At 45.5% G+C, this 13,237-nt stretch overlaps 2 protein-coding genes across 9 annotated transcripts in view; one reads left to right on the top strand and one right to left on the bottom strand.

The window, feature by feature from the left end:
* The window catches only part of ALG11 (ALG11 alpha-1,2-mannosyltransferase), a 30,913-nt gene that overhangs the window by 13,861 nt on the left and 3,815 nt on the right, over positions 1-13,237 (bottom strand). For 2 of the 6 annotated variants that reach the window (XM_032150956.2, XM_058437927.1), the window contains exon 1: positions 2,359-2,499. The exons of 1 other annotated variant lie outside the window; for it this stretch is intronic. In XM_032150956.2, coding sequence (XP_032006847.1) covers positions 2,359-2,402 — 44 coding nt within the window. In that variant the 5' untranslated portion in view covers positions 2,403-2,499. Of the gene's footprint in view, positions 1-2,246; positions 2,500-2,982; positions 3,194-13,237 lie in introns of those variants that run through there. 3 more of the 6 variants (XM_058437926.1, XM_058437928.1, XM_058437925.1) reach the window with 3 other exon arrangements.
* Positions 2,780-13,237, top strand: part of ATP7B (ATPase copper transporting beta) — a 164,980-nt gene continuing 154,522 nt past the window's right edge. For 2 of the 3 annotated variants that reach the window (XM_058437915.1, XM_058437914.1), the window contains exons 1-2: positions 2,781-2,931; positions 3,429-3,533. In XM_058437915.1, coding sequence (XP_058293898.1) covers positions 3,483-3,533 — 51 coding nt within the window. In that variant the 5' untranslated portion in view covers positions 2,781-2,931; positions 3,429-3,482. Of the gene's footprint in view, positions 2,932-3,428; positions 3,534-13,237 lie in introns of all 3 variants that reach the window. The other variant, XM_058437911.1, reaches the window with a different exon arrangement.

The raw sequence follows: 13,237 nt of genomic DNA, 5'->3' as shown, positions 1-13,237 counted from the left end.
TGACACTACTGACATTTTGGACCAAATAATTATTTGTTGGGGAGGTTGTCCTATGTATTATATTTAGTAGCATCTTTGGTCTTGACCCACTTAGATGCCAGTAGCACCCTCCCAATCAAAATTATCAGTTGGGCATGGTGGCTCATGCCTGTAATCCCAACACTTTCGGAGGCTGAGGTGGGAGGATTGCTTGAGCCCAGGAGTTCAAGGCTGTAGTAAGCTATGATCATGCCACTGCACTCCAGCCTGGGCAACAGAGCAAGACTCTTATCTCTAAAAAAAATAATTAAAAAAAAAAACCCTCCAGATATTGCCAAATGCCAAATGTCTTGTGAAGCGCAAAAATCACCCCTGGTTGAGAACCAGTGGTTTACACTGCTTGTATCTACCAATACTTAGCATATTAGAAATGAAAACTAAAGAACTTTAAACTTTTAATGAATTCATTTGAAAATAAAAATTCTTTCATAACATATTAACGTATTTTTATTAAAAAACTATATTTTCCAAACCAAAAAAAGGAATTTAGCAAGAAGGGTGTCAATGATTTACATTTTTTGCAAATCTTTTTAATGTCTGGCTTAACGTGAAACCAGACAGTGGCTCCTCCTTTCTGTTTCTGCATTCAATCTGTAGTGATATGTTGTTTTTGTTGAAGTATATGAAGAAAATTCAGGCTAACTTAGATATGTAGTAGGAAAAGGGAGTATATTTTAATATATATCGATCTTGTGTTTAAAATATATTTAACTTTTCAGCTAGTTACAGATACTCTTCTCTGATGCTAGAAGTTATGCAATTTCTTAATGTCAGTTGCAATACAGACTCTGAAACCCTATCAATGACCTTTTCACACTGTTAATTAAAATCCACTATCACTTAGTTTTATCCGCTATCACTTTTGCACTTATCAACATAGTAAAATAGGCAAATATTACCTTAATGTTATTATAAAAACAGATTTGTTGAGGATCCATTGAAGGGCCTCGGGACCTGCATGGTCCATGGAGCACAATTTGAAAACCACTGCCTTAAAGGATGAACAGAGTCTGACAAAAGTGGTAAGATTTATCATTTATTTAATATTTGGAATATATGAATTCATAAAAGCAACACTACGGAGGACAGTTTGCTTTCTCAGGACAATCTTTCGAAAGCTTATTTAAAATGCAGCTGACCCATATAATGTAAAGGTTTTTCTGGCAATTCCTTCAAATAATTTAGGTGGGAAAATTCATGTGACAAGCTTTTCAAACTGAACTATTAAACATTTAACTTAAAAGCTGCATAATGACTAAAGTTAAACCTGTCCTTTAAGTCTGGTTAGTGAGTTTATTTAAACATTATAATGTAAAGCACTGAGAAATATTACGTATGACAGGGAAGAACCAAAAGGCTCTGATAATAGACTTTCTCATTCAAAATGTTTAAAGTAATGATTACAGAATTTGAAGTAGAGGGGACAAAAATGAAGAAGAAATGCCTGAACTTTTGAAACAATTAGGTATATACTGCTATTCAGGAAGCTATGGTGTTAATTATAAATTTTCAGCCTGAACAAAAATATGTAGGTGGTAAAAAAAACTAGGTAGGTAGAATATACTAGGCCTTCTGTTTTACTAGTGGAGGGCAAGGCACTTAAAATACAGTAGTACTACAACAACAAAGGTGGAAAAAAGTCTGGGAGTTTTTTCACCAAAATGTTAACAGTGGCTCTCTCTGGATGGTAGCATTCCTGGGGGTTTTTCCTTTTACTCATCTATTTTCTAATTTTTCTAGAAGAAACAGCGTATGCACGTAATACAAATAAAAGTAATAATATTTTATGTAACTTCTTACATCAATCATAAAAATTAAAATAACAGATTATCAAAAAGCAGAGGATTCAACATGAGCTTTATATTTAACTGACGTGTTAACAATGGCAGTTTTGGTGAGTTTAAGAGAAACTAAGAGATGAGAAAGAAAATCTGGTTTCTTCTTTACCGAAAAAGAGACATGATAGATTGGAAAATATCTTGTAGCTCAATCGTAAAGAAAAATGAGGAATGAATATGAATAATTTATGACAGACTAACTGGAGTGTGAAAGGGAAAGAAAAAGCTGAAGCAGGGAAGGGAACTCGACCCCTCGGCCAACAGTGAAGCAGAAGAAAACGCTGTAAATTGAGTCTTTAAGACCTAGTCTGTTCCAGTCTATGTAGGAGACCCCCAAGAAAAAGACCGCTCATTGGCCTGAGAAATTACCTTAGATTCATGACAAGGAAGGCCATTTGCCCGCAAAATTTAGCTACACTGGACAGGCAAGTACCACTACAGGCGAGAAAACGTCTGTGAGCCCACACGACCGGCTCCTCACCTCAACAACTTGCTCAAGCACCAGCTCCCTTCGCCTGCCGCCATCTTCCGCCGACCCCCGAACTCAGGAAACGCTTCACTTTCCTTTTCCCTATTGGCTCCTGAGAAAGAGAGCCGCGCTCGCCCCGCCCTCACGGGCCAAATATGTGTTACTATTGGTTACTGGTAGCCGCTTCCCACGGCCTTCCAGGCAATAGAATATGCCGAGGCGTAGACCAGTATTCGGCGTGGCGCACACGGTTCCCGCCCCCTTGGGCGGGACAGCAGTGGAGGTTGGGCTGAGGAGGGCGTGGCCTGTGATTGACAGCCGTCGCTCCCTCCCTCGGCCCCCTCCCCCACTAGAAGACCCCGCCTGGGCGCCTGCGCCCCCGTCCCCGGCCCAAAGCCCGCCGCCCGTTGGAGGCCGTTGGCTGGCCTTTGCGCAGCGCGCATCGATTTTGCAGCTGCGGAGTTCACGCTCGCCGCGGTTGCTTCCTTTGGGACCCGCGGCGCCCGGCAGCCAGGCGCAGAGTCCGAGGAGGGGGCAGCGCAGAGTGACCCGACGCGGCGCCACCGGGCACCTTCCCCCCAGGCGGTGGGTGAACCCTGGGAGCTTGAGTCTGCCGCCCGGCTCTGCGCCGCTCACCTGCCCTCCCGCTCCCGCACACGCGTGAGATCCCAGCACAGTGTCGGAGCGCACCAGCGCTAGGTGGCCGAGACCGCGGAGGAGGACGGGCCTCCGCCCTGCGGCGCCGGCACGGCAGAGGACACTGTGGCACGGGCACGGCAGAGGACACTGTGGCACCGGCGGGGCCGGCAGTTCCAGGGCGGGCACCCCCAGCCACCTGGGGAGTGGGCGAGGGTCCGAGGCCCACTCTCCCCTCGCGCTCTCATCCCCGCGCCCCCACGTCGGGAGGACGGCGGCGCGCACCTTTGAATCATCCACGTAGCGAGGGCTGCGGCTTCCCGGGTCTCAAATGAAGGGGCGGTTCCTGGACCCCTCTTTGCTTTAGAGCCGAGCCGCGCCGATGCCCTTAGGCTCTGCGCCTCCTATCCCCGGACTTTAACACCACGCTGTCCTCCGCCGACTAGGTGACCTTTGGCTCTGAGCCGGATCAGAGAAGAATTCGGTGTCCGCGCGGGACGATGCCTGAGCAGGAAAGACAGATCACAGCCAGAGAAGGGGCCAGTCGGAAAGTGAGTTTTGTTCCCCCGTGCCCGCGCAGCGTGCTCACTCCCACCAGGAGGGCTTTCCTCCCCACGTTCGGCGCTTACTCGCCCCCAGAGGGTGCGCAGGGAAGGCCGAGCCAGACCCCCAGCTCCATGGACGTCTTGGCGTGGGAGAAAAGGACCCTTTAGGAAAAGTGTGCCGTCAACTGATGTTTGGGAACAATGGAAAACCCAGCACCTCAAAATTTATCATTATGCTTTTAAGGGGTCTGATGCTGGAGAGGTAAAGTGAGCGTCGAGTTGCTGTGCGAGAGCCCTAATGGCTCAAAACGATGAAGTTAGTTACCTGGAGAAGTTACTCAGAGCCTGGTGCTTGGACCAGATATGGTATATCGAGGCCCTGGAACTTTTATAACTGTTTTAAATTCATTTTAATTGCACAAGTAATACATTAAGACAGTCTTTTAAAAATGCAAACAGCACAGAAATATTTTGCACGAAAAGCAGATCTATTTTTCAGTCTTTTTCTATTCACGTACATGTGTCTTCATTCGGCAAATACTTATTGAGAACTTACAATGTTTCAGGCACATAGTGTTGAAGAGTTGATATAGTGGTTAACAAGACATGTATCTATATGTAATATGCACACATTCAGAGAAATCTTTAGGTTTCGTTTGTGTGAGGTGTTAAAATTTTTGTTTTACCTAAATGAGATCACTGTATGTGTATTCTCTTTTTTCAGTTTAACGATATATCTTAGAGATTGTTTCACTGTCTAATTCAGTGCAACCTCTGCACAGTTTGGACGCATCATAGTTTATTCATGGTTTCCTAGTGGTGGACGTTCTGTTTGCTACTTTTTTTCTCTCTGTCTTGCGAGTAAACATCTTTGTACGATTTTTAATGCTGACACTATGTCTTTAGGATAGATACTTATGTCTGGATTGCTGGACAGAACGGTGGGCTGTTTCTTTTCCACAGATTTCTGAAACTAATTCACTGACGTTGCTGGGTGCCCTTTAGTAGTGAATTCATCTAGGCTCCGGTGATACAGAAATGAAAACTAATGGATTAGTGGACAGACAGAGAGAGGCTGGTTAGTAGGTGGTTTGTACGGTATGAGGACTATGCATTTGATAGGAGTATGAAGAAATGTTGGGAGGGGTGGCTTGTACAGAGGAGATTTCAACTTCCTACAATGTCCCCACCTAGAGAAAAAACTCCTTATCCTTCCAAATCAAGCTCAAGACCTGCCACCTCCTTGAAACGTTCTGTAACTGCTCCTGCCCATGTTGACCTGTCTTCTGGAATCCTCTGATAAAAGCATTGACCAACGTTATTGAGCTTACTGTGTGCTGGGCATTGTGTTAGGCACTCATATCCCTCTATGTGCACTCTCGCGTTTAATCCTCACACAAACCCTTTGATGTAGGTATTATATCTTGTTATCAACATTTATTTTGGTATGAACGATGTCTTGATATGCTGCCCAGGCTGGTCTTGAACTCCTGGACCCAAACTGCTTTATTTTCTTCACAATACTTACTAGTACCTGAAATAAAGCTATTGAAGGAAACCAAAACATTTCAACTCAAAACAGACTTATTGGAAATATTTTGAGATGGCCGTTCAGAGGGCCTACCTATCGTTTATACCAAAAAAAAATTAGCTGGGCATAGTGGTGTGTGCCTGTCGAACCAGCTACTCGGGAGGCTGAGGCAGGAGGATGGCTTGAGCCCAGGAGTTTGAGGCTGCAGTGAGCTGTGATCCCACCACTGCACTTCAGCCTGAGTGATAAAGCAAGATCCTGTCTCAAAAAAAAGAAAAGGAAAGAAAGCAGAGTAAGGGAATAAGATAGGGAATAACATGGGTGGAGAGGGAGATGCTGTTTTAAGTAGGTGGTCAGGGAATGATTTCTCTGGGAAGGTGGGATTTGAGTAGAGACCTGAATGATTCAGATTTCAGAGAAGTATCCTAGGTTGAGAAACCATAAAGTGTGAGAGTCCTAAGGCAGTCATGTGATAAGAAGAAATCTATACTTGGTCTTGTCCCAAGTTGCTGACATAGAGCTCAAACCGTTGTAATTTCCTGAGGGATGGTGATAAGAGCATCTTGTTATTCATAACAAATCTCTTTCACCCCTACCTGAGTTTCTGTTAATGAGAGGGCTCTTGATAGGCCCCTAGATAGCTTCAGGATGGAGGCTGATTGCCAGTCACCAATGGACAATGATCTAATCAGTGATGCCTGCAGAATAGAGCTTTCTTTAAATTTTTATTTATTTGTTTGTTTTGAGATGTAGTGTCACTCCGTCACCAGGGTGGAGTGCAGTGGCGGGATCTCGGCTCACTGCAACCTATGCCTCCCGGACTCAAGTGATTCTCCTGTCTCAGCCTCCTGAGTAGCTGGGATTACAGGCGCATGCCACCACACCCAGCTAATTTTTGTATTTTTAGTAGAGATGGGGTTTCACCATGTTGGCCGGGGGGGCGGGGGGGGTGGTGGTCTCTATCTCTTGACCTCGTGATCCGCCCGCCTCGGCCTCCCAAAGTGTTGGAATTACAGGTGTGAGCCACTGGGCCCAGCCTTTTTTTTTAACCAATGCGGTGGATCACAAATAGAGCTTTCTTAAAAACCCTGAATGATGGGTTTTGGAGAGCTTCCTGTTGGTGAACACATCAAGGTGCTGGGAAGATGGTGCCTGGAAAGGACATGGAAACTCCTGGAAACCTCCATTCCCATATGTTGTCCTATCTTTTCCATGTGGTGGTTTCTTAGCTGTATTTTTTATAATAAACTGGTGATAGTAAATAAAATGCTTTCCTAAGTTCTGCGAGCTGCTCTGGCAAATTACCCAACCTGAGGAGGTGGTTGTAGGAACCTCCTGACTTCACAGTCGGTCAGGAGTATAGATGGCCCAGACCCGGTGACTGGCATGTGAAGTGTGGGCACTCTTGTGGTCTTGTGGGCCTGAGCCCTTACCTGTGGGGTCTGTGCTAACTCCAGATGGTTGGTGTCGGAATTGAATTGAATCGTAGGGCACTCAATTAGTGTCTGGAGAGTGAGCATTGGTTGGTGTGAAGAAAAACCCCACACATTTGGTGTCAGAAGTGTCGTGAGTGTAAACAGTACAGAAGACATGATGTTAGAGTTTGGGGAACAATAAGAAAGCCAGAGTGGCTGGGGCAGAGGGAAGGAGTGGGAGTGATAAAACAGGAGGTCAGAGTTCATCATTGCTTTACAGATGGGGAAACTGAGCCAGGCACAAGTTAAGTAACCTGCCCAATGTACCTTGCTAATAAGAGGCAGATCTAGGATTGAGTCCTAGCCAGGCCTGCCTGACTTTCTCAGTGATTTTTTATTGTCAAAACTTACCTGACACTTGGTCATACCACCTGGTATGATTATTTCATGAATATAGCTTTTATTTGCAACTCTGTGCTTCTTGAAATGGGAACTGGGTTTGTACCCTTTAAAAAACTGTTTCCCATAGCACATATAGGTGCACCACAGTTGTTCTTGAATGAATGGATTCTCGACATGATTTCTCCACGTTGTTTCCTCTTCAGAGGCCTCTCTGTGGGGCAGCAGTGACCTGGTCATTCAGCCTTCAGTCCACAAACATTATGGAGCACTTTCTGTTTGCCTGGTGCTGGGCCAAGCAGGGGGATGCGCAGATGAAGAGAGGTCAGCCGCCGTGCTGGATGCATGCTGGGACAGGGCTGTCTACACGGTACAGCACCCACAGAAGGGGCACAAAAATTCCTTCATTGGGAGGTGGTGCTCCAGTGGGTCTTTCAGGAAGAGCAGGCATTGACTGGGCACACAGGAGCATGGAGAGAAGGGCATTGAAGGCAGAGACCAGCATGTGTAAAGGTCCAGAGGACTGGAAATGGAAAGAGGCATTTAGGGGACTGTGAGGGGTGTGGCAAGGCTGGAAGAGTGGAAGGCTGGAAGGTCTGTGGAAGACCCTGTTTATCAGGCTAGGAGTTTGGACTTTACCCTCCAGGAAAACAGCGTTAAGTCACTCCTGTAAGGCCGAGGGTGAACTGGGCAGGGAGCTGCGGGAGACCAGCTAGAGACTGTTGGAAATGATTGTCCCCATCCAGACCAAAGGTGGCTGAAAAGCCTGAAAAAGAATTGTAAGTTGGGTCTTCTACCCTTATTCTCTATGGAATTGTCTTCTCGGTAGAGAAACTAGGCTGTTCAAACTCAACTGTCCTGAGTATTAGAGGCCAGTGGTCGTTTTAGCAGCAACAGAGTGCAGTTGGTACCTACGGAGCACGGTAATAAACTAAGCAAGTGACAGAGATGGATTTTAAGTGCTTCTTTACCTGACACACATTTTCTTGTCAATGGGAGGGATGGAGATGGCCCAGTAACATGAACACTGCTCACTGATGCCATAGCATAGATATCAAGGAAGTATCCATGTTCAGAGCTGAAAGCCCCGAACAGGGATTTACCCACGAATTTATTAACAGCAAGCCAGTCATTAGCATTGTTTCTATAGATATTCATTAACTAAAAGTATCCCCCTTATGGGAAACGAAGGGATGGGCCAAAATAAAGGGGTGGGTCTGGCTAGTTATCTGATGCAGGAACATGCTCTTAAGGCACAGATCGCTCATGCTATTTGTGGTTTAAGAACGCCTTTAAGCAGTTTTCTGCCCTGGGCGGGCCAGGTGTTCCTTGCCTTCATTCCAGTAAACCCACAACCTTCCAGCGTGGGCGTTACGGCCATCATGAACATGTCACAGTGCTGCAGAGATTTTGTTTATGGTCAGTTTTGGGGCCAGTTTATGGCCAGATTTTGGGGGGCCTGTTCCCAACAGAGGCACAAAGGGACTAAGATACAAATTGGTACCAAGAAGTGGAGTGTTGGTATAATAGATCCCTGAAAATGGGGAGTTGGCTTTGGAACTGGGTAAAGGGTAGAGGCTGGAAGAGTTTGGAGGTACATGCTGGAAAAAGCCTAGATAGTTATGAACTAAGCATTAAGGATTATTTTGGTGAGGGCTCAGAAGAACAGAGCTGTAGACAGAACCTGAATCTTCTTAGAGATTACTTAAGTGGTCATGATCAGAATGTTGGTGGAGGTTTGGACAGCAAAGGTCACTTTGATGAGGTCTTAGACAGAAATGAGGAATATTTTATTGGGAACTAGAGAAAAGCCCGTTCTGTTTTTATTTATAAAATGGCAGAGAACGTGGATCAGTTGTGTCTGTCCCCTAATGCTTTGTGGAGGATAGATGATAAACTAGATGAAGAGTGATGAACTAGGATATTTGGTGGAAGAAATCTCTAAGCAGAGTGTGCAGGGTGCTGCATGGCTTCTCTTGATTGCTTATAAGAAAATGCAAGAAGAAAACAAATTAAAGACAGAAATTATAATCAAAAGGGAAGCAGAACTTAGAAAGATTTGGAAAATTTTCAGCCTGGCTAGATCATAAAGAATAAAAAGGCTGTTGGGAAGAATGACCTTAAAGGGATTTGGGAGGTCTTTGGGACTGCTCCTCCTGTCACAGGCCCAGAGTGCCTGGACCATGAGGGCAGGAGGGAGAGGAACTTACCCCGCCAGCAGGGCTATGGGTCTAGTTGCCCAGGGCCACCTCGAGCCTCTGCTTCCTGCATTCTGCAGTGCTCCTTGGCCACCCCAGCTGTGGCTCAGGTGTGGCTTGGGCTGCTGCTCTGGAAGGTGCAGGCTATAAACCTTGGTGTCCATGTGGTGCTAACTGCAGCTGAGCAGAGTTCAAGAGCTGTGGAGTGTGGCTACTTTCATCTAGATTTCCGAGGATGTCTTGGAGAATCCGGGGCCCAGGCAGAAAACGTCTATGGGGAAGAGCCACCACAGAGTGCCCCCACTAGGGCAGTACCATCAGAGTCATGAATTGGGCAGTGCCAGACTACACAGTTCAGGGCTCCATTTAGAGGGAATGAGGGAAAGACTTTTATAAAGTGTTCAGGGAAGCAAAACAAAGAGAATAATTGATTGGTTAAAGTAGAAAGGCCTAGTTATAAGCTGTCATGAGATTGGAGAAAAAAATAAAAATAAGGAATAAAAAAGAGCCTAGTTAGAGTTTAGTTGGTGGTTCCTGATTGATGAAGTCTCTAGTTAGAGATAGTTAATGGATTCTGATTGGTTAAGCTTAAGCTTTGTTTTACTGTTTATATTGAGTTGGGTTTGGTTTGCTTACATAGGAACTTGAAGTGTTGGAGTCATCTCAGCCTAATTGCTTCCTGATTAATGATTTTTTAACACAAGTTAGGATGCAACTCTATCTTCCTGATACCTCATGGCCTAAGACAGCTGTTGGTGCTGCAGCCGTGTATTTCAAGTTGCACATAGCTGAAATAAGGGAAAGGCAAGGATAATCCCGCTCTCTCTCTCTCTCTCTTTTTTTTTTTTTTGAGACAGAGTCTTGCTCTGTCAGCCAGGCTGGAGTGCAGTGGCACGATTTTGGCTCACTGCAACCTCCCTCTGCTGGGCTCAAGCAACTCTCCTGCCTCAGCCTCCCAAGTAGCTGGGTTTGCAGGCGTGTGCCACCACGCCCGGCTAATTTTTGTATTTTTTTTTTTAGTAGAGACGGGGTTTCACCATGTTGGCCAGGCTGGTCTTGAACTCCTGACCTCAGGTAATCCGCCCCCCTCGGCCTCCCAAAGTGCTGGGATTACAGGCGTGAGCCACCGCGCCCGGCCAGTCCTGCTGTCTTTTAAGGAGCCTGCTTAGGAGCCCTGACAAACAACTTTGCCTTATATTCCTTTGGCTAGAACTTTGGCCAGTTTTCAACATCTTAAAATGGGAAGATTTTACTGTGTAAAACTCCAGCTATCCACCTTCTCTTGGAAGCTCTGGTGACACCAGGCTTTTTGACAACACTTGGCTGGAGCTGAGGAACAGCTGCCTCCTCCAGGTGGGGCATGAGCTCCTCCTGTGGCCGCAAGCCCCACGTGGCCTGTTCTGCTCATTTAAGTCACTGCCTACTTGTGACAGTACAGGCAAACCTTTGCTTTATTGCCCTTTTGCAGATGCTGTATTTTTTTTTTTTTAACCAGTTGAAGGTTTGTGGCAACCCTGCACTGAGCAAGTCTACTGATGCCATTTGTGTACCAGCATATACTCACTTCATGCCACATTTTGGTAATTCTCACAATATTTTAGATTTTTCATTATTATCATATCTGTTATGGTGATCTGTGATCACTGCTCTTTGATGCTACTGTTATAATTATCTTGGGGCCCGTGTAAGATGGCAAAGTTAATCTATAAATGTGTACATTCAGACTGCTCCACTGACTCCAGCAGCTCCTGTTTCTGTCTCTCCCTCCCTCTCAGGTCTCCCTATTTCCTAAGACACAACAATATTAAAATTAGGCCAATTAATAACCCTGCAATGGATTCTAAGTGTTCAAGTGAAGGAGTCCACTCCTTTTAAATCAAAAGCTAGAAATGATTAAGCTTAGTGAGGAAGGCTTGTCAAAAGCTGAGATAGGCTGAAACCTAGGCCTCTGGTGCCAAACAGTTAGCAAAGTTGTTAATGCAAAGGTAAAGTCCTTGAAGGAAAGTAAGTACTACTCTAGTGAACACATAAATGATAAGAAAGCAAAACAGCCTTACTGCTGATATGGAGAAAGTTTTAGTGATTTGAACGTAAGATCAAACCAGACACAACATTCACTTAAGTCAAAGCCTAGTCCAGAGCAAGGTCCTCAGCGTTGAAGCAAGGCCTTCCACTAGCAGAAAGACCATGACTTACTGACAGCTCAGATGATTGTTAGCATTTTTTTGCCATAACATATTTGAAAATTAAGGTATATGTATTTTTTTAGGCATAATGCTATCTCACACTTAATAGACTATAGTGTAAACATAACTTTTATATGCACAAGGAAACCAAAACCTTTGTGTCACTCACGTTATTAGGATATTTGCTTTATTGTGATGATCTAGAACCAAACCCATGGTATCTCTGAGAGATGCCTGTATTTGAGCTTAGATCCCTGGCTTGAAGGGATAGATGAATGAGTAAGTGAGGGAGGAGGGAGCCAGCTTTTGCATGAAGCTCGCTCCCTCCCTCCCTCCCTCTCTTCCGTCGTTCCCTCTCCCCTCCCCTCCCCCCTCCCCTCCCTTCTGCTCTTCCCCCCCCCCCGTCCCTTCCCCCTCCCCTCCCCTTCCCTCTCCTCTCCTCCCCTTCCCTCCCCTCCCCTCCGCTCCCCTCCGCTCCCCTCCCTGCCCCTCTTGTTTCACAGGTTCTCTGTTGCCCAGGTTGGAATGCAGTGGCAGGCTCACTGCAGCCTGGATCTCCTCGGGCTCAGGTGATCCTATCACCTCAACTTCTCAAGTAGTTGGGACTGCAGGCATGTGCCACCATGCCCAGATAATTAAAAAAAATTTTTTTTTTGTAGAGACACGGTTTCACCGTGTTGCACAAGCTGGTCCTAAACTCCCCGGCTCAAGTGATCCTCCCATTTCAGCCTCTCAAAGTGCTAGGATTACAGGCGTTAGCCCCCACGCCTGGCCCTGAATGTTGAGTATTGTCTGAAAGTTTAGCAGTCTTTTTACAGCAAGCACATTTGTAAGTTGTTTTTGCTTGGCATTCTTTGTCATTCATTCAACAAATATTTATTGAGAAATTCTTTAAGTGTCAAGCACTGTTTTAGACCTTGGAATAAAGCAGTGACTGAACAAAATAGATGTGAAGAGGCTGTGTGTGGTGGTTCAGACCTGTAATCCCAGCACTTTGGGAGGCCAAAGTAGGCGGATTGCTTGAGCTCAGGAGTTCGAGGCCAGCCTGGATAACATAGTGAAACCCCTGTCTCTACTAAATAAATAAATAAATAAGCAAGCTGGGCATGGTGGCACGCACCTGTAACCCCAGGTACTTGGGAGGCTGAGGTGGGAGGATCACTTGAGCCAGGGAGGCGGAGGCTGCAGTGAGCCAAGATCATGCCACCACACTCCAGCTTGGGTGACAGAGTGAAACCCTGTCCTTAAAAAAAAAATGTGAAGGATTCCTGCACTTGTGAAACTTATATCCTAACTGGGGAGATAGTTGTTAAAAAGAGTAAGTAAAAGATGTATTATTGCATTTGGTGGTGATTGAGAATTCTCGAGAAAAATAAGACAGGGAAGGATGATAGGGAATTGGGAGCATACGAAATTTAGATAGGGTCATTTGGGGGAAATCACTGAGAAGTTGACGTTTGAGCAAAGATCTCATGGAGGTGAGGAAGTGAGCCCTTTGGATATGAGATGTTGGAGGGAGGGATTTCTAAGCTAGTAGAAAGTTCTGGAGGCAAGTGTATGCTTTGCTTACCTAAGGAACAGCAAGATCAGAATGATTGTTTCAGAATGAGTAAGGGGCCAGGCGTGTGAGGATAAGTTGGAAAGTAATGGGAGGGCTGCAACTGTATAGTCTGACAGGTCGTCATTGTAAGGATTTTAGGATTTATTAAGCACGTGGGAACCCCCTGGAGGCATTTTAGAGGAATGACATCTTGTGACTTCCTCTTAAAGGCATTCTGACTTTTGTGTTGAGAATAGACTTTAGGGGCTAAGAGCAGAAGCCAGGAGGTCACTTAGGAGATTCTAAGCAATAGTGCAGGTGAGATGAGCTGGTGGCTTGGACCAGGGTTCTTGTGGATGTGTTGAAGTCATTGGATGCTGGATGCATTTTGATGGTGGAACTAACAGGATTTGCTAAACATTTACATGTGGGTTTGAAAGA

This window comes from Hylobates moloch, unplaced genomic scaffold, assembly GCF_009828535.3.
Source record: "Hylobates moloch isolate HMO894 unplaced genomic scaffold, HMol_V3 SCAFFOLD_4, whole genome shotgun sequence".
Taxonomy (NCBI): Eukaryota; Metazoa; Chordata; class Mammalia; order Primates; family Hylobatidae; genus Hylobates; species Hylobates moloch.
The sequence above is the reverse complement of the archived record's forward strand: the minus strand, read 5'-3'. Positions and strand labels throughout refer to the sequence as shown.